Source organism: Montipora foliosa, chromosome 2, assembly GCF_036669935.1.
Source record: "Montipora foliosa isolate CH-2021 chromosome 2, ASM3666993v2, whole genome shotgun sequence".
Classification (NCBI taxonomy): domain Eukaryota; kingdom Metazoa; phylum Cnidaria; class Anthozoa; order Scleractinia; family Acroporidae; genus Montipora; species Montipora foliosa.
The window spans coordinates 60,654,608-60,674,607 of NC_090870.1; the positions used below are offsets into that span (position 1 = coordinate 60,654,608).

At 40.1% G+C, this 20,000-nt stretch overlaps 1 protein-coding gene and 1 long non-coding RNA gene across 2 annotated transcripts in view; one reads left to right on the top strand and one right to left on the bottom strand.

The window, feature by feature from the left end:
- Positions 1-3,902: 3,902 nt before the first annotated feature.
- On the bottom strand, positions 3,903-8,510 carry LOC137984500 (uncharacterized). The gene is made up of 3 exons (XR_011119120.1): positions 8,159-8,510; positions 5,361-5,556; positions 3,903-5,254 (listed from the first exon to the last, which is right to left on the bottom strand). It is a non-coding gene; the product is annotated as an uncharacterized lncRNA (long non-coding RNA).
- Positions 8,511-19,662: 11,152 nt separating this feature from the next.
- The window catches only part of LOC137984401 (uncharacterized), a 3,030-nt gene continuing 2,692 nt past the window's right edge, over positions 19,663-20,000 (top strand). The window contains exon 1 of the mRNA XM_068831582.1: positions 19,663-20,000. This exon is cut by the window's right edge and continues 2,692 nt beyond it. Coding sequence (XP_068687683.1) covers positions 19,688-20,000 — 313 coding nt within the window. The 5' untranslated portion in view covers positions 19,663-19,687.

Sequence of the window (20,000 nt, forward strand, 5' to 3'; positions counted from 1 at the left end):
ACAATATTGGTTGTGACTAGAATGGATACTCCAAAATAAGGTGAGACACTTAAATTTGAATATTTTAAGAAAGAGCCGATACAACGTAGATTTGATTTTAGTGGTGTACTGTATTTCGGCTGGCCAAACCAGCCTTCTTCAGGTACAATGAGAGTTTACATTGAATTGCTTTCTATGTACATATATATATAGTAAATGGATGCTGACGTAATACTGGGAAAAATGTGATAAAACATGGCAGTTACAACGAATTTGAATTCAAATACTAAGAGTCACGGAAAATAACGGAAATCACTCAAAATAATAAACTGAAATCTAATACATTTTTTCGCGGATATTAAGACCGTTGGGATCAATTGCCTGCCTTTTGAAATCAAAGAAGCTTCCCTGGCCTTACGGATCAATTCTCTGTTAGAAAATATTTTTTTGATAGGAATTAATTGCATGTCCTTAGAGATGTTGTGGGGAGAGGAGAGGAAATGTTCTGCGACTGTAGTAGGTTTGGATTTGGTGTTAGCGTTATCTAAAGTGCGGCGGTGTTCATTAAAACGGTCTTTTAAACGTCGTTTAGTTTCTCCTATATACTGTAGATGGCATCTGTTGCATTGAATCATGTAGATAAGGTTTTTAGTTTCGCAAGTTATGTGGAAATTAATGGAGCGCGTTTCGCCAGTAGAGAAGAATTTGTAGTTGGTTAGTCGATGGAAAATGTAAGGACAGGTAGCGCAGTTTTTGCAACAGCGAAAAGAACCGGAAGGAAGTGTGGAATTAGAATGAGTTACATTGGGGGACAGTTTAGCTGTAACCAGCAGGTCTCCAAGGTTAGGGGAGCGCCTGAAAGCCACAACAGGTAGATGGGTGCGACACCAATTTTTGCATCCATGGTCCCAACGACTGGTGATTTCACGCGCAATGTCGATACTACGGTTAAACAAAAGCTAACAAGTGCTGACATCTTCAACATTAACGCAGCTGTTAAATAAATGAACTTCTTAGACATAAAGCGGAACATTCCAATTAACAGTCCCTTTGCGTATCTATGGCTAGTCAACCGCATTCTCTATTCGGTTGTTGTCGCCTTTCTGGGTTATAAAGGATGGAAGAACTCAGGCATAGCAAATGACTGGCCAAGTAGAAAAACATCTAGTCAAAAGCTTAAGGACGCATTTGTTTTGAAAGCAAAGAAAATAAGAAAGGATCGAGATCTCAATTGCAGTCTCGGAACCCATGACATGTTTGCTGACTGTGACTTGAGCCCGCTGCATCTACATGCAGTGCACTGCTTCACGATAATTCTGCTGTTGTTAAATGAGCCCACACAACATGAAGTATCACATTTTGATTTGGTCTCTTAGTAACTGCCGCGCAGTTTCAACTCATGGCAGAGGTCTGTTTTCCCGTATTCATTAGTCCAGCGAACGGACAAAGAAAAGAGACCTCTGCTTGTAGGGAAGTAAAGATAAAGAAGGAAGGGAAGAAGAACAGTTCTGGAGAAAGAATGTGGAAAACTTTCTGTCGCATCTCCCGTCAAACTGGTAGAGAACAAAAAGTCTTACCTTAGAATGCAAAAAGAGTTTTCTATCAGAAACAAAAGCAAGACAAGTCTAAGTCGCTGAATAGTCTCATGCAAGCAGACCCAGAAAGTGTCTATGCAAGTTTTACGGAAATGATAAAAGAAGACCCAGAAAACACCAATCCGAGGATATAAAGTTCCTGGAGGATCAAGGGAAAACAAAGACGCCCTTTCGTTTGAAAACATCACTGAGGCGAGTAGTTTCTGGAAGGCTCTATGGGAAGAGAGATCAGCCGCCCCAAATACAAATCCGGGCTGGTTGGAAGCTGTCAAGGAAGGGGAGTCTAAGGAGAGTTTTGAGTTAAGCGAAGACCAGTGTGCAAACATGATCAAGAAAAAGCAAAACTGGAGTGCGCCAGGCTCAGACCGAATGGCAAACTTTTGGTGGAAAAAGGCCGAATGTCTTCACAAAGGGATTGCGACTAGCTTTGAAGTTATTGCTCGCGGAGAAAGGGATTATCCAGAGTGGTTCCCTGAGGAAAAAACAACCCTGATTTCGAAACCAGGTATGTTCTCCAGCGAGAATCAGAGACCAATTACATGCCTTAACACCCAGTATAAGTGGTTTACATCGCGTTTGCTACGCCCTATGGATTTGCACTTGGACAAACACAGGTTACTAGAGAGTGAGCAGTGAGGTGCCAGGACAAAATGCAGTCGGACTATGGGTAACCTGATAGATAAGAATTATGGTCTACTGACATAGTCGGAGTGCAAAGAGAAATACGAGCATGGCTTGGATCGTTGTGTGAAAGGCATTCGATTCTGTCAGCCACCAGTGGTTGGTTGAGATGATGAGGCTACATAAACTCCCAGCATGGATGTGTGAAACGGTTGGTAGGTTATGTAAGAGTTGGAATAAATGATTTACAGCAATGACCAAGGAAGGTTGCAAGACTTCCGACATCATCCACTTATATAATAAAGGGCTACCCCAAGCTCACGCCCTGAGCCTGAGGCTTTCCATGCTTTGTATCAACCGTACACTGTATAGTGTGGACGTTGAAAGCTTCCGACAGGAGGGGTACAGGATGTTAAGACCTGTTGTGGGCAAGATTATGCACTTGCTCTATATTGATGACTTGAAAATCTTCTCATCTTCACAGAGCAAGCTAGATAGAATGATGAAGGCAACCAAAAGAGCCATGGAAGATATCGGGCTAGTATGGAATGAGAAAAAATGCTCTGTAGTTCATGTCAAGTGCAGTTTACTAAGCAGTGATCAAGGTGACACAGTAAGGGACACTCACGTTACAAAGGCCCTAAAAGAAGGAGAGAGTTACAAATTTCTAGGAGTGCTTAGTAGTGGTTGAGAACACAAAGCAGGAAGATGAGCTGGTGCTGTATGGAGCATCTAAAGTATATCTTCAAAGGCTATCTGTTATCTGGACCACTTGTCCGTTGGATTATCACAAAAAGTGATTGCTTCTAACCAGTACCAATCCTGGCGTACACTATGCCGACGCAAACATGGCCTCTTTCCGAATTACAGCAACTGGATAGAGAAACAAGGAAGGTAATCAAAGAAAGCAGTGGCAGCCATCTATCAGCTTCTACGGAGCTTCTTTACCTCCCCAGAACATTTGGAGGTAGAGGCCTGAGGTCTGTTGAGTCTGAGTACAAGGTCACTAAAGTGAAGGTCGCTGTCAAGCTCTTCTCGAACCAAGATGATACTATGTCCATGGTTTGAATGTTTGAAGAGAATTGTGTTCAAAAGGGAACACAAACCTCTCAAAAAGAATGCAACGAAATATGCAGCCAAGATGGGCATTAAGTCTAGAGGTCACATACATGTACCCTGACCCAGAGATTTACAAGGAGGTAGGAGAGATGATCAAGGTAGGCAGTTGGGAAGGCCTACGAATGGCGGAAGAAAGAACAGAGTAAGAGAGAACAGGCGATACGAGACCAGCACTGGCAAGAGAAGTTCTTGGTAGGCGGATGAAGACCTGGCAAATAATTGGTTTTAAAGGAGGCTTGCCCCCACGCATACTATCGTGGGCACCTTTGAGCTATACAACCAACTACTTCCAACAAAGCTGTACCACCAAAACAAAACAGGAACAATTACTACAATGGATGTCAGTCCATCCCACTCCCATCAATTCAGACAATTGCTAATAGTAAATACTGTAAGAGGTGTTTGATTGACACAATGAGCCAGTATAGGGACAAAGGAAAATGGGTCATGTAAAGAATTATACATTGTAAATGATAACATACAGCTCAATGCAAGCAATCACATCAAAATCAACAAATCTCTCATCTGCTTCAGCGACTGAACCTAAAACAACAAAATACAAAAAGAAAAATAACTACACCAAAATCTTTGAAAGTGGCCACCAGAACCTTGTAATTCTATCTTCCCACTTTTAATTAAACTAGCTATTTTAAATTTGTAATGTTTTACATTTTAGCCTTTTACATGTTTTAATAATATTGAGACCATAAAAAGCTATAATAGTTTAAAACGCCAAGTCTTCAACCACGCGTTTGCTGTATCTAAGGGAGGAAAATTATGGCTTGAAAAATCATATAATTCTATATAAAAAATTAGCATGTATTAATTAATCCTATGATCTTACTTGGAAACAGCATTTTACAAAAATTGTCAACTACTGTCTATTTAAAACAGGTAGTTCATCTGCTTAAGTCCATAATTTACCAGTGATTTTATCTTGTCAATGACTGCATTATTTCTTTATCATGAACATAACTTCAAAGGAATTAGTTTTATCTGATTTAAACTAAAACCATAAAAGCACCTTGACTGATGGTACCTTTTGAACTCATTCAATAAAATTTTGAAAAATTACCGTAAACCACAACATTATGTAACCCAAATGTTTCCTGAGAGATACATGTAAATTATGCAGATACTGACCAGTAATTTACTGTAGTTGGCGGAGTCATCATTAGTTAGTTTTAGACAAAACAACCTTCTTTGCACTTGATTGATTTTTGAAAAGTCTTTGCATTATTAGTTCTCTAAACACAACTCTGCCTTTGATTTTAAAATTAATGAAAAGTAGCAATAAATCTGACTTTACTTTCATTATCATGTTTTAAAACATAAGACTTATACATGTAAGGTTGCCATAAGCTTCTGTGCAACAGTTTCAGTGTTTTGCTACATGTTTTGTATATTGAGACATAATTCAGGAGGAATTCAAGCAATATTGTTTGAACGTTTGTCCACAGCAATATTGTGAGCAAGTTTCAAGGAATATTACATGTACATTAGTTGAAGAGCATCGCAGTTAAGCAGCAACTTCAGCATTTGTGAAGAAGGCCTGAAAAGTTACCCAGGCTTGAACAGGCCTCAAATCCATGCCAGCCCCATTCTACATCTAGCCTGACTGGATATTTTTCAGGCATTTTTCAAAACTGCTTTAAAGTTACTAGTTGTTATGCTCAAACTGCAAAGTAACTTCTCTTGATGATAAAAGTGTGACAATAACTTCAAACTACATCGCAAATAAATTTTACAGACTCCTGATTACAAATCCTTTTATTCGGGGAAAGAAAAACATAAATGACTCACCATGATGCAAAAAATGACTGGGTAGGGTTGTAACACTACAAGTTCAGCCTCACAGGGGGTCATGACGATCTCCCAAATTGGGCTCAAGCTCGAACACTGTTTAACTGTGATGACCTTCAACTCATGCATTTCATTTTCTGCAAATTAATTATCTGAATAATTTCATAATTCTATCAATCATTTGTGGAAATAATATCATATTCTCGATGTTGTTCTCAAGTGTGCAAAAAGCTCAGTAAATACCATGATACAAGGAGACTTTGAACGGATGACTGCGTGGTCTCAGATAATCTGATATAAGAGGTTTTATACGGAATTCATTCCTCTCTAAAAGTTCCCTATCAATATCCACACCCACCACCTCTTCCAAGTGAGTCAACTGCTCTTGACTTGTTAAAACTTTCACGAGTTTTGCCTCAGCGCACCCAAAGTCAAGTACCTGAAGACGATAATGGTTTAAAAAGATTATTATGAATAATTATTGAAAGGCCGAAGTAATCCTTGGTTGGTGAAGTGCTGCACAGGCATTGCAGACTGTCATGGGTTCGAATCCCGCTGAAGCCAGCTGAACTTTCAGATGTCTAATTACCGGTAGATAACAGACAATTGCTGAAATTATCCCTTTCTTCTATTACCTGCACTTCAAATATACAATTGTAAACATTTAATTCACGAATTCAGTATTACGTATTATTAACTAACAAGTGAGTATTTTCAATAACCAGCTCCTGTTCCAGTTGGTGACCACAGCAATGACCTCCTGTTCCAACTGGGTGACCACAACGATAAAAAAATGAATAAATTTAAAATAATTTAATGTTGTTGTTCCTTTCACAAAGGAAAGGTTTGTTATATTAGATAACAGGGACCTTAAGCAATGTACGATGACGGCTACGAGAATGCTGTCTAAAAATATTATTTCCTGTTACTGTGATAATTTTGCGATTACTCCACATCCCTCGGCATGGAAAATGTGAGCCCACATCCCAAGAATAAAATTGGTGAATCATCACAGTGTGGAAAATTAGAGAGAAAATTCATTGTGAGGTGCTTTAGTCCTCCATGTACATGACCCGAAATTTGATCATTTCAAGTCGTTGTCAAGACGAGAACCGCAAAAAAATATATCAAAATGTAAAATACACGTGCAGGGCATGCAAAACTATTGTTTTTGCTAATTAAATCTATTGTTTTGTGTGCTTAACGCTCCCTACTGGTCTCGCACCAACCACATTCTTTAAAATAAGAAAAACTCAGAACCCTATTCTTTGAAGATGCTAAGTGGATTTTTAATCCTTTCTCTCCTAAAAGTAATACTACACTGTATTTTGCTCTAACAGCAGGCGATTTTACTTGCCAATGGGGCTGCTTCAGGGATGAACGGGTTAACAACATCTTGGTGACCAGTCAAAGACTTTGTCTCCTTTAACCCTTTTAGTCCTGAGAGTGAGTCACTCTACTCTGACATATTAAATTGCAGATGATTTTACTCATAAATGGGAGCAACTTCAAGGATGAATGGAGGTCTGGTAGATTAGTTAACAGTTTCGTTACTAACCCTATTCTTTCAAATAAAAAACTCTGTGAACACTACCCTTTTGAAGATAAAAGTGGATTGTTAAGCAATAGTTAGTTAGGGTCATAATTTATATAGATGAAAGAGATCAGTGATCCTCGCACTTATCTTAATCTAAACAACGGTAGTGGCTTCATACAGCTCAGTTGGTAATAAGAGCATTAGATTTACACAGACATCCCAGAGGTCATGGGTTTGAATCCCGTTCAAGCCATCTGAATTTTCAAGGTGTCTGTAAAAGACAATTGCTTTAATTGTTTAGATTAGGCAAAAAGATCACTTCTCTCTTTCATTTATACCCCCGTGCTTCAAAAATATACACTTCATTTCATTTGTCAAGTCCTAATCACAGTTGTAGCAATTGAACCCAACAAACTGACCTGCTTTCAACTGAGTGGCTTCATGGCTTAGTTGGTAGAGCATTACCCTGACATCACAGAGGTCATGGGTTCGAATCCCATTCAGGCCACCTAAATTTTTCAGGTGTCTGTAAGAGACTAATATCTTAACCATTTAAGCAATTCTTATCAAAAAAGATTTGGTAATGCAAAGCCAGGCAAAAAGTAACGATAAAAACCGACGGTTCGGTTCAGCGAAGTCCCAAAAGACCTACTGAGGTGTTTTAGCATTTCTGAAAAAGTGTAGAAATAAGTTCGATTGTTTGGTGAATGAAATGCTTTTCATCAGAGACCTAAAACCCACTCTGAACGTGCAAAGCGATTCAATTCGCGCAAAAGTATTTATATAATTAGCTTCAAACACTGTATGCTAATTTCTTGTTACACCTCGCCGCAAACTTTGTAATTTTTATTTCTCCTTGACAATGGCGTCATGAAGACACCGAAACGTCGGTTTTTATCGTTAATTTTTGCCTGTATTTAAGCAATTAGAGCTTAAAAATTTAATGATTAGATAAGTGCGAGGATCACTTCTTTCTTCGTCTTATCATAAATTGCTGCTGAAATAACAAAATGCAGGAATATTTTAAGACCCTGAGAGTTGGTATGTCCCAGCTAATAAGTACCCAGTGTGACAGGTAAGCTGTAGTCGGTAACTTCAACAGTCAAAAATTCCCACAAGGAAAAAATAAAGATACTGTACACTGCATCTACTACAGGATGCATACCGCTGTATCTTCAATATAGGGAAGATATCGTTGATGTCACCGATTGTCATTAATGTGCCAACCAAAGCCTCATTGGTTGTCGCGACAAAAGGTCTTTAGCTCCTGTGGTTGGTAAATTTGAATATTAACAAATTAAAGCAATGTTTGTAGCTCAGTGGTGATCTAACCCGAAGGTCGTGGGTTCAATTCCCACCCTGATCAGAGTTTTTCTCTGTCCTTGTGTGGGCCCATTTCCATTAGTAGGGCTAATGGTTCATATGGGGGTAGAAAACCAGCACTTCACACTACACTCTATAAACCAGTTAAGTTTGCAAACAGATATCTTCCCTCTCCGGATACCTTTTTCGCTTGGTGTTTCTTTACAAGCTCACAAACGGCAGCGTATCTTCGACGTTAAACTGGGGGATCAAATTTCGGACCTTGGAATGCTTCCTCAGCCTCTGTCCGATGTCCGTGTTCAAATTGTTTCTCCAATTCACTTTTAGTTTCACTTTCATGTTTAAGCCCAGCAGAAAAGTTGCCACTTGTGGCCTCCAGAGCATTCATTGCTTCACATTGCTTACCACATTTTGAAGTTTCAAAGCTTCACTCCAACTTACATAAAACAGGAAGTTTTCAGTTGAAGTCACAGAAAAGTTGAAAGATGACTCGATAACTTTTCAGTATTTCAAACACCTTGCCGCCATTTTCCCTTTTGGCGGGAGGTACTTCATGTCAAGCCATCACATAGTTGTCCACCCATCATATAGTACATGTAGTAGCCGGAGTACATGTAGTAGCCGCAGTACGTGAAGTAGCTACAGATGGTAGTAGGTGTAGTAGCTGTAGTACGTATAGTAGCAGTAGTAAGTGTAGTAGGTATAGTAGCTGTAGTACGTGTGGTAGATGTAGTAAGTGTAGTACCTGTAGTAGCTGTAGTAGTTGTAGTAAGTGTAGCTGCTGTAGTAGATGTGGTAGCTGTAGCAGGTGTATTACCTGTAATAGGTGTAGTACCTGCAGTAGCTGTGGTACCTGTAGTGCGTGTAGTTGTTTTAGTACGTGTAGCAGCTGTAGCAGGTGTAGTAGCTGTAGTAGCTGTAGTACGTGTAGTAACTGTAATAGGTGTAGTAGCCGTAGAACGTGTAGTAGCTGTAGTACGTGTAGTAGCTGTAGTACGTGTAGTAGCTGTAGTCCGTGTAGTAGCTGTAGTTTCCTGTAGTAGCTGTAGTAGGTGTAGTATTATTTGGGACAAATTATGTAGATATAACCACGCAAAGTAGCCATGGACTACGCATGTCCACTCACGCCCGGTGAGGAAGTGCACTGCTCGGAATATATGCGAATCATGGCGGAGCTATAGTAGCACCCGACTTTAAAAGGAGACTACGAACAAAATGATACATGAAATGAATCATATATTGAGCTGCGGTGAGCATAGAAAATCAGGTGAGGCTATGATCCTCTCAGTTATGAACACAATTTTAGCAATTGCTTAGAGAAGCCTCAAAAATCCAGGACTTCAACAGGTTTGAACCCGTGACCTCGCAGTATGCCAGTGCGACGCTCTAACTCTGAATTGAACTCTGAAGACACTGATGTTAGAAGCTGGTAATTTGTGGTTTTAAATGTTCCAATGATGAATGATCAACGAACGATATGATTTTTGAAATGAATCATATATTAAACTGCGGATATCATGAAATCAAGTGAGCTATGATCCTCGTCTGGATCCTCGCAATTTTAGAAATTGCGTAGAGAAGGCGGCAATGCTCTACCAACTAAGCTATGAAGCCTTAAAGTCGGGAGCAGGTCAATTTGTTAGGGTCATGTGTTCTCGTGAAAGGAATGAATGAAAGAAATGTAGAACTTTAAAGTCGGGCTATATACGAAAATGAGAAATGATCTTCGCACTTTACTGGACAATTTTGCATCACGTGAATTTGTTTTATATTAGCCCACGCCACCTTGAGCTTGTAGAATGCCATGGTCAAGATGTGCCCATAATTTGGGTATACAATAACCATGTTCCACTATTAACGTTTTAAAATTAAAATTAAAATCACCGTGTAATTTCCACGAGGAATAAAAAGCTTCCGCCGTCATTGTGTGCCATGGTTAACATATGCCCATTCTTAATTTTGTAGAATGCCACGGTTGATATGCCCATAATTTGGGTACACGATAACAATGTTGCTCTATTAACTTTTTTTTTATTAAAATAGCCGTGTAATTTGGACGAGGAATAAAGAGCTTCTTCCCATCTCGTGGATTTGTTTTCTATTAGCCCATTTCTCCATGGCAGTTACATGATGATGAAGGAAACTGTCTCAGTTAAGTTTGGAGAATGCTATGGTTAACATATGCCCATAATTTGGGTATACGATAATCATGTTGCTCTATTCACGTTTTTTATTAAAATCACCGTGTACTTTGGACAAGGAATAAAGAGCCTCTTCCCATCTAGTGGTTTTTTTTTTTATATTAGCCTCCTTCTCCATGTAGGGCAACCGTCTTAAGTTTATAAAATGCCATGGTTAACATGTGCCTACAATTTAGGCATACGATAACCATGATGCTATACTAACACTTTTTATTTAAAACACTAAGTAATTTGTTCAAAAAATAGGAATATATACTCTTGCCATCTCGTGGATTTGTTTTATCGTAGCCCACTTTTTCGTGTAGTTTCGTTACTGTATTAGGTTTGTTCCATGCGACGGTTAACATATCATATGTCCATAATTTGGGTTACGATTTTCCTTGTTGGTTTGTCTTCGACTTGTCAATTTCTTCACCTCTAACAGTTGTAGAAGTACTTTGAATGATGAAACTTCGGAATCACAATTCATGGCTAACGCACTTCAGAGCAAGGCTCAAGCAACTGTTGACCAAGTACAGAGTACATTTTTGCACCTAAAATGCGATAAAAGAAGCGAAGTACAGTATTTACTCGAACAAGCGCCGCCCTCGAATAACCGCCGCATTTGGAACAAAAAAGCAGATAAGTTTCAGCCCCGAATAAGCGCCGCGGACCCAATGCGGTGCTTATTCGAGGAATTTCGTCAAATTAAAGAAGCACTAGAAAGTAACTCTAACACAGCTTCGGGAATTTCTTTGCATGAAAACCGATATTCTTCAGTTGATTGTATTTCTCTGCTCGTCCATTGAGTAAAATGCCGTAAGAGTCAAATGGTGACTATCAAAAGACTATGTACTTATTGACGGAGTGGGAGGGCCAGACGGGAAAATATTTGGCCCGAAAAAGCGACGAAAACCCATAAAATTGAATCACGCGGAGCAGTACGTGTTCCTAGTAGGGCCGTACGGCTTTTTGCGGCCCTGCTCGTGCTAATGCGTACGGTCTTCATATGGGCATTTTCCCAATAGTTTTTCAATGAGAGCGCGCGTGGGGCCGTACGGGCCATATGATAAGTTTCTGTTAATCTCCGTACAGAAATATTTGTGTGGCGTCCATGATTTGTAAAGAAGCGCCGTCCTCAAATAAGCGCTGCCCTCAAATAAGCGCTGCCCTCGAATAAGCGCCTCACTTTAGGCGTGAAAAATGAAATAAATTCCGGGGCGCTTATTCAAGCAATTACAGAAACTATCTTTTTTTTTTTTTAACTTGGTCCGCGATCCTTTAAGACCGGGCCTCGGGCTGTAATGGAGCAACAAGCTTAGCAAGGCACTACATTGTACAAAAATGCTTAGAGTTTTAATAAATACTAACTTTAGTTGGAACGACCATATTAAGAAACATGTTAAAAGAGCAGCTCGAAAACTTTCTTTCACTTTCATATTAACTAAGCCTGCGCAGGTTTCGTGTTACAAACTTGTAGTCCATTCTCGTCCCTGGAGTCCTTTGGTCGGCGCCACGAACAAAGACTTTGGCTACAGCCAAAGCAGGAAGTGTTTGGTTCCATATTTCATGGTAGAATGAAATTGTATGTCGTTAGTGTTTCTTGCCAAATCCAAGAATCTGTCCAATAGAATCAGCCGAGTGTTTTTATGACCTTAAAGCCGTTTTCAGCCTACTGTACAAACACGTTCTGTTAAGAGAGCTTTTCCAAAGCTCACACTGTTTCTTGTAATTTTTCTTGCTATTATCGAACTTTTCAAATTATGGACGCAAACCTAGTACAGTTTGCTCCACGAGTAGCACACCCGCGTGCACGAATGAACAAGATGGAAAGAAATTACTGACCGAGATAGAGCTTTTTTTGCATCCCAGCAAACCGGAAACTTAAATGTTTGAATCTGATTGGCTAATTGCGCGCCCCTGAACCGTCCAGCTTTTTACGATACCGACTAGGGTCAGAAATTTTCCTGCGCTAATCGCGGCAAGTTGAAATTGCTGCGAACGTTTTCAAACAAACCAATTCTTACCCATTTAAACAACTTCCCGAAATGACAAATACGCACGAAATATAATTTCCGTACGAAATGGATTCAGATGAGAGTAAACATAATAAAAAATAAATGTACGAGATGCTAAGAAGCTCTTCGTTGCATGTCCTATTACCCAGTTATTTTGATAAAAAAGTTAATATAGCAGCGTGGTTATCGTATACCCAAATTAACCATACCATTCTACAAACTTAAGACCGTCGGTTTCCTTCATGGACAAGGAAGCTATTGTAAAAATAAATACGTGATGGGAAGAGGCTCTATATTCCTTGTCCAGAGTACAAGGGTTAGGGTTCGGGTTAGGGTTAACAAAAAAGTTAATAGAGCAAGATGGTTACCGTATACCCAAATTATGCGCATATATTAACCATGGCATTGTACAAACTTAAGACGCGGTTTCCTACACGGACAAGGAGGCTAACATAAAGAAAACCACGAGATAGGAAATGACTCTTTATTCCTTGTCCAAAGTACACGGTTATTTTAATAAAAAACGTTTATAGAGCAATATGGTTGTCGTATACCCAAATTATGGGCATATGTTTGACCATGTTAACCATTGCATTCTACAAACTTAAGACGAGATAGAAAATTGCCTGGTTAAGTGCGATGATCATTGGTCTTTTTTTCTATAGCCCGACTTCAAATATCTACATTTTGTTCATTTAGTCCTCTCAAGGGAACACATGAGCCTCACAAACTGACCTGCTCCCAACTGTAAGGCTTCATAGCTTAGTTCGTAGAGCATGGCACCGGCATCGCAGAGGTTATGGGTTTAAACGCCGTTGAAGTCCTGAATTTTTCAGGCTTCTCTATGCAATTTCTAAAATTGCGTTCATAAGTGCGAGGATAGTAGCTGTACTTGATTTCATATCCGCAGTTCAATAATTCATTTCATATATCATTTCGTTTGCAGTCTCCTCAAAGTCGGTTGCTAGTTCGGTAGCCTCGCAGCTCCTACAAGGTCTCACCTGATTGGAGACCACCCTTGAGGTTTAACAAAAGAACAAATAACAGAAACAATGGCCCTTTTGTTTTAGGCCTAGGGTAACAGAAACAATGGCCCTTTTGTTTTAGGCCTAGGGTCCATTGTTTCTGTTATTTGTTCTTTTGTTAAACCTCAAGGGTGGTCTCCAATCAGGTGAGACGTTGTAAGAGCTGCGAGATGACCCTGCTAGTTACGCCATTATTCGTTGCACCTCCTCGCCGTGCGTGACTAGTGTGACGGCAGAGTGGACATGCGTAGTCCATGGTTACTTTGCGTGGTTATATCTACATAATTTGACCCAAATAATACCTAACAGGCGAGACTAGACGGGCAGTAAAGCAATCTCGAACCCAGGCTCTCTCTCTTCTCCTCCCTTGTTGTCGAGGTTGGCAGGAAAGATGGTTTTCGCAATGACGTCATCAAATCACAATCCAAATCCAGAGGTATAGGAGGTTGAAGATGACCTAAAAATAAATCTTTTTTCAAGTATCCAGTTCCATGACGTCTTTCGTTTCTAAAATACTGCAGCATTTAGAATTCCCAAATTGTCACCTTGCGTGACACCATGGTACAAAGCTAGAATCATTACTCATTAGTCAAGAAAGACTCATTAGACCATGAAATCTAGCAGAACTACAGACCTATTTCAAACCTGCGCTTTGTGTCCAAAGCAACCGAGAAGGTAGTAGCTTCACGCCTCACTGTTCGAGGATAAAAATCTGCTTGAAATTTTTCAGTCAGCATACAAGAAGGGACACAGTTTCTTTTCCCGTTTCCATTAAGGATCTTTTATATAGACAGGACTGTAAGATTTTAAAGGCTATTACCTCTGTAGATAACCATCCACTAGGCTCGAATTTAGCACCGAAAAAAGAGAATAAATATAATTTGCGAAAAAAACAGTGTGCCCTCCCCAAGGTTAATACCGAACGATTTATGACATCTTATGTAAATAGACTGATTTTTAAACACAAAATAATGTAGTTTCTACGTCGTTTTTATATCATGCATTTGTAGTTTAACTAGTTTAATTTTTGGGGTAGATTTTTATTGAGTGTATAGGCGATTAGAATGTAACAAAAGATATGTACTCTTATCTTTTGGCAATAAAGACTATTATTACTATTACTATTCTTACACGAATTAACGATGATCTACTTAGAGCGACTGACGACAATGCTTGTGTCATTCTTGTACTTTTGGATCTCTCAGCAGCCTTTGACACTGTTGACCACCAAATATTACTCACACGACTAAAGTGTCGCTACAGTGTCAAAGGTAATGCCCTAGCCTGGATGCGTTCATAACTCTCAAATCGGTTCCAATACGTCAGAGTGGCGAATGATTGTTCATCTAAGCACAAGCTGGCCTGTGGTGTCCCACAGGGATCTGTGTTGGGACCGATTTTGTATTCCATGCATGTACACGGCCCCGATTGCAAATGTTATCAAGCGTCACGGTATGGGGTTTCACTTCTATGCCGATGACACGCATTTATACATGCCATTCAACCCTGCAGATGCTTTACAGTCCAAATCATTAATTGAAAGGTGCATTTAAGATGTCCAAAAATGGATGGTTGTGAACAAGCTTAAGATCAATGGGGATAAGACGGAGCTCCTTGTCCTGACTGCTCGCCACCGTCCTCCACCTCCAACTAGATTCAATCCTGATCGGAGCCGATATTATTAAAGCTAGCAAATCTGCCAAGAACATCGGTGTTTGGCTTGATAGAGTGCTTTCTATGGATGTACAAATTAATAATATCTGTAAAACTGCCTTTTTCCACCTTCGTAACATGGCTAAAATTAGAAAGTTCCTTTCGTACCGTCAGTCTGAAGTACTTATTCATGCTTTTATTTCGTCGAAGTTGGATCATTGTAACGTACTTTTACCTGGCCTACAGCAATCGCAAATTAAAAGACTGCAACATGTACAAAATACAGCTGCCCGCCTGCTAACCTGTTTTATTAAGTCTGGGCTATCCCAAGTCTTATTTCTACGACAGAATATAAAATATGTTGCTCTAATGGCTAGACTTATCATTTTTTTGATCATATAGTGTTGTTGCGTTTTGTCAATGCCAATGTCATTCATCATTTCTAAGAACGTAGAGCATTCGTTGGAGAAAACACCAAGGGAGCTCATGGAAAGGTTTACAAATTTAAGACATCTGTAGTTACTTCTCATGTCTTTGACCACGTTTATGTATTTTTCTTTTTTGCGTACTGCATTGTTTTTAAGGTTAGATTCGAAACCAACCGTTAGTTCTAGAATATATAGGCACTTGGACTGTATTAGGAAAAGAAGATCTGGACGATAATTTTCACCAGTTAATAATAATAATAATAATAATAATAATAATAATAATAACGGTTTAATATCAGTACATCCATGATATAGCTCTTCGCCTGATATAAAAGTAAAATGAGGAAATTAACATAAATCTTAATCAAAAATTTGTAAAAAACTAAGTAATAAACGGTAAAATGTAATCATACAATATATACCTACATTATCTAAACTCGGCAAGAAATCATGCCGCCCTATTCCGGCAGCGCTCCCTTAGAATACATGATGTTTGCTTACTTAAAGATTTAAAATCATCACAACATTGAACATCAGATGGCAGAGAATTGAAGAGGGCTGCCGCACTATGCTGAATAATTTAATAGAGTGAACACGCTCAAGGGGTTTATCTCCTACAGATAAATGTATAGGACGTTCAGCTAGAGAATGGTAAGACGACATCTGAGGAGTTGAGAACAACATACACTTAGTCTTTGCAGGGTTCAGCGCCAAGTTGGAGTCCTGGGGCCAGTTTATGGTACTTGCAAGAGTCTCATTCATGTCCGCAGCTCTTGAGTCTAACTCCTTGACATTAGAATGGCTGTACAGTGAGGTGTCGTCTGCATACTGGTCGCTTTCCATTTGATGGTGGAGTGACCTCGTGTAGATCTGATAGGTATAAGTTAAAAATCATCGGTCCCAGGATGGACCCCTGTGGGACGCCTTACTGAGACAACTGGTATGAGGACTTCCTATCGTCGATCTGCACGAATTGAAAGCGGCCAGATAGATAGCTCAAGAGCCACTTGAGAAAGGGTTTTGAGAAACCGAGCTTGTAGAACTTCACGATGGTCTTGCCAACTGATATGGTGTCAAAAGCCTTCGAAAAATCCGCTAATACCATAAGTGTGACCTCTTTCCTTTTCATGGCATAGCGAATATCATCTCTAACTCCCATCAAGGCTGTAGTGGTGGAATGCCCTTTACGGAAAGCAGAGATACGATCGTGAAGAAGATGGGCGTGGTCCGCATAATTCGTCATTTGAATAGCCACAAGCTTCTCAAAAACCTTGGATAGAACAGGAAGGACTGAGATGGGTCGAAGTTGATCTTTAGAGACTGGGTTGTCAATCTTTGGGACTGGAGACACCCGAGCAATCTTTCCAAACCTCGCGCGACTTAAAAAATGCCTTCCGAGCAGTTCTTATTGCCAACTTTAATTTATTCCTGACCGAACGAAACTCATGCCAAGCAGCATAAGTGCTGGTCTGGTGAGCGGTAAATCGAGCAGCATCTCGTTTCTTCTGAAGTTCCTCTACCAATGGGTCCTTCATCCATGGAGCGGGTGGTCGCGTGACACGAACCTTCCGCAAGGGGGCGTGTTTCTCGAGACACTCGGAAATTAGTGTATTCAGTGTCTCTAGTTGTTCGTTTGGATCATCTGAGTAGGATATAACAGACAGAGGAAGAGTAGAAAAGTCCTCTTTAAACACGTCCTCTTTAAAGTTCCTAATGTCCCGGATAAATTTATAACGAGGCTGGAACCGAGGGAGCCGTACATTGACGCATGCGTAGATGGCATCGTGGTCACTTACAATAGAGCATGGAATTATACCAGTGTTGGTCACCTTTTGCGAGTGGTTGGTGATAAAGTGATCAATTAAGGTTTTAGAGGTCCTTGTAACACGTGTAGGCCATTTCACAATCTGTGTAAGGTCGAACATATCCAGTATACCTTGATACCTTTTCGTTAGATGGTCAGAAGGACGAAGCATATCGGTATTGATGTCTCCTGTAAGCATTAACATGCCATCCCAGTACACAGTCAGGTATCCAAGTAAGTTCTCTAAATTATTCAGCCAATTGGAAGGACTGAGCATGCGCTCGGAATTGTAGATCACACCTACGAGAGCCCTACTATACTTATTGCGGCCAGGCACCTCTATCCATAGATGTTCAAGTTCTGGGTGGGCATTTTCAATGTCACGACGGCGCTTATAATTGATATTTTCCTTAATATAGACACCGACGCCACCTCCCCTTATACCTTCCCTGTTCCGGAATTCCGTAACAAAGCCAGGGATAGAAACATAGTCCAAAAACTGCGGTTGATCTCGAAGCCAGGTTTCGCTCAATGCTACAATGTCCCTACAATGTTCTGCTAAAATCATAGGCTTTATTTCTGCCGCTCTCTCGAGCCCGGACTTTGTGGGCTCATTTTCCGTGAAGCCAAGCTAACTTAGGAGAATTTGCAAACAAGTCCTCTCTAGAATTGCAATTTTGCAATTACAAAAAGCTATATCTTCGGAAACTTCAATCGAAAATCTCTAATTGAACATTTCTATTTGATAACTAAGACAGGTCAGTTTGGAGATTCGAATGGAATGTTTAATCTTGGTCTAAAACATGCGATTGCATTGAGGAAGCTAACTGGTACAATTTGTTCCTTGTTTTACATGGCAGCGGGAACTTGCTCAAAGGTTAAATGTGGTAATAAACAGATACTTAAAACAGCAGTCGAATATTGAAGCTCACCGCCCCCCAGTAGTATTATCATCTAATACTTTCACCTGCGAGAAGAAATATAAAAGTGTAAATATACACTTTTATATTTCTTCGCGCGCAACCGTAAAGGAGACCTTCACGGCTACATATGATTGCATTTTGCCCAAACACCCTAAGTGAGACCAAAATCCGAAATTTACACCTCCAGGCGAGACGACGAGCATCCCTCCCCTTTTTATATGGGACCCCCCCCTCCCCTCTCCGAGCACCGCCCTTGCATATCGCGACGTTGCACCAACGAGAAAATTCGTCGATGTCCCTAATTCATCTTGCTGGCCTTGGGAATTGTTGTCATCTGCACTGACTTAATCACTACATTCATCAAATTCTTGCTGGCCTTCATCAGAGTGACTAGCTTCCTCACTCATTTCATGCTCGTTCAGATCTTCATGGGGTCCTTCATCTTCATCTACTCCGCACCAACTCGGGCATCATTCGACACGCGTGATCCCCTTCCGTGACATACCTGGCTATAGAGTGTTTTCATGCGACGTCTTCAGAAATTGAGCTACTGCAATATTGTTTGGGGAAACTGTGGAGTAACTTTGCAGGACAAACTGCGAAAACTACAAAACAGAGCAGCCAGTGTCCTATGACGCTGATGTCAACAATTTATTTGAACTCTTGAGATGGAAATTCCTAGTCTCTCAAAGGCAAATTGAAAGAGCAACAATGGTATTTAAGTCCCTAAAGGGACTAGCACCTGAGTATCTCTGCTCGAAATTTGTCCATCGCGATTCTGGTAATTGTTTGAGAGGCTCTGTGAATAAGGTAAATGTTCCGCAACCGCGCACAAAATACTACAGAAAACAGCTTTAGCTACAGTGGCGCAGTTTTGTGGAACAGTTTGCCATTAGAACTAAGGAAAGCAGCGTCCCTCAGTCAATTCAAATGACTGATTAAAGAGGTTATCTAAGCCATTATTCTAAACACGGCATTCATGGAAAGCAGCTTTTATTGTATGATATTGAGTAAGATAGTTAATGTAGTTTACATAGTTTTATCTATAGTTGGTTTTAAATTTTTAATTGTACATATGGTTTTTATATTGCTGATGAATTGTACCGTGATTAAATAAAGATTAAATAAATAAATGAATAAATAAAAAACACTCTATTCGAGATCAATTTCCACTCAAATCTAAGAGAAACCGGAACCCAAATAGGACAAAATAGGAAAACCTAAAAAGCACATCGGATAACAAAACCGAAAAACCGCTCATATTTTCTATAAAAACCGAAAACCAAATGCTAAAAAACGAAAAATCCGCAAACCGCAATGAACACCAAAACCGAAAAACCGATCTAAAAATAGCCAAAACCGCAAAACCGAAAATCCCAATGTCCCCCTCAAAATAGGACAACCTCGGGAGGTATACCCACATTTTCGAAAAAATTTTTCCTGGAAATTTTCGTTCCATTTGACTTTCATCCCGGAATATTCAATGATTTCCGGATTTTCTGGAACTTTTCCCAGGAAATTTCCGTACCATTTGTCCCCGTTTCGAAAATTTCGAACTGAAGCGCCCAGGTCACCTGTCACCTGTCACCTGTCACCTCCAGCTTCGTTGCCATTCAAAGGCCAGGTCACTAAGAAGTTCATTCTCTGCTAAAAATTTGGTTTTCACACTTTAATATACCATGGCCATGAACAAATCGAAGTCGCCTGTAATCGATTCGTGTACGACAGCTGATGGTTTGAAACTAAATTCCGTGGTACTCGCCGAGCACCTGATTCCTTCTAAGTTTGAAGACAGCAAGCTTGTCGCAAAGCCAGCGAACGAACTGCTCAAGTGTTTCGCAGATTCCTCCTTCAAAGATATGGTTCCTGCTTTGGGTTCAACGGAGGACGTTTATTCGCTCGGAAATTGTGGATTGTTTTCCGCCATTATCACAAGCTACAACAACCACTGGAAACTACGAACCTCTCCGGACGACTGGTGGTTCTGTGTTA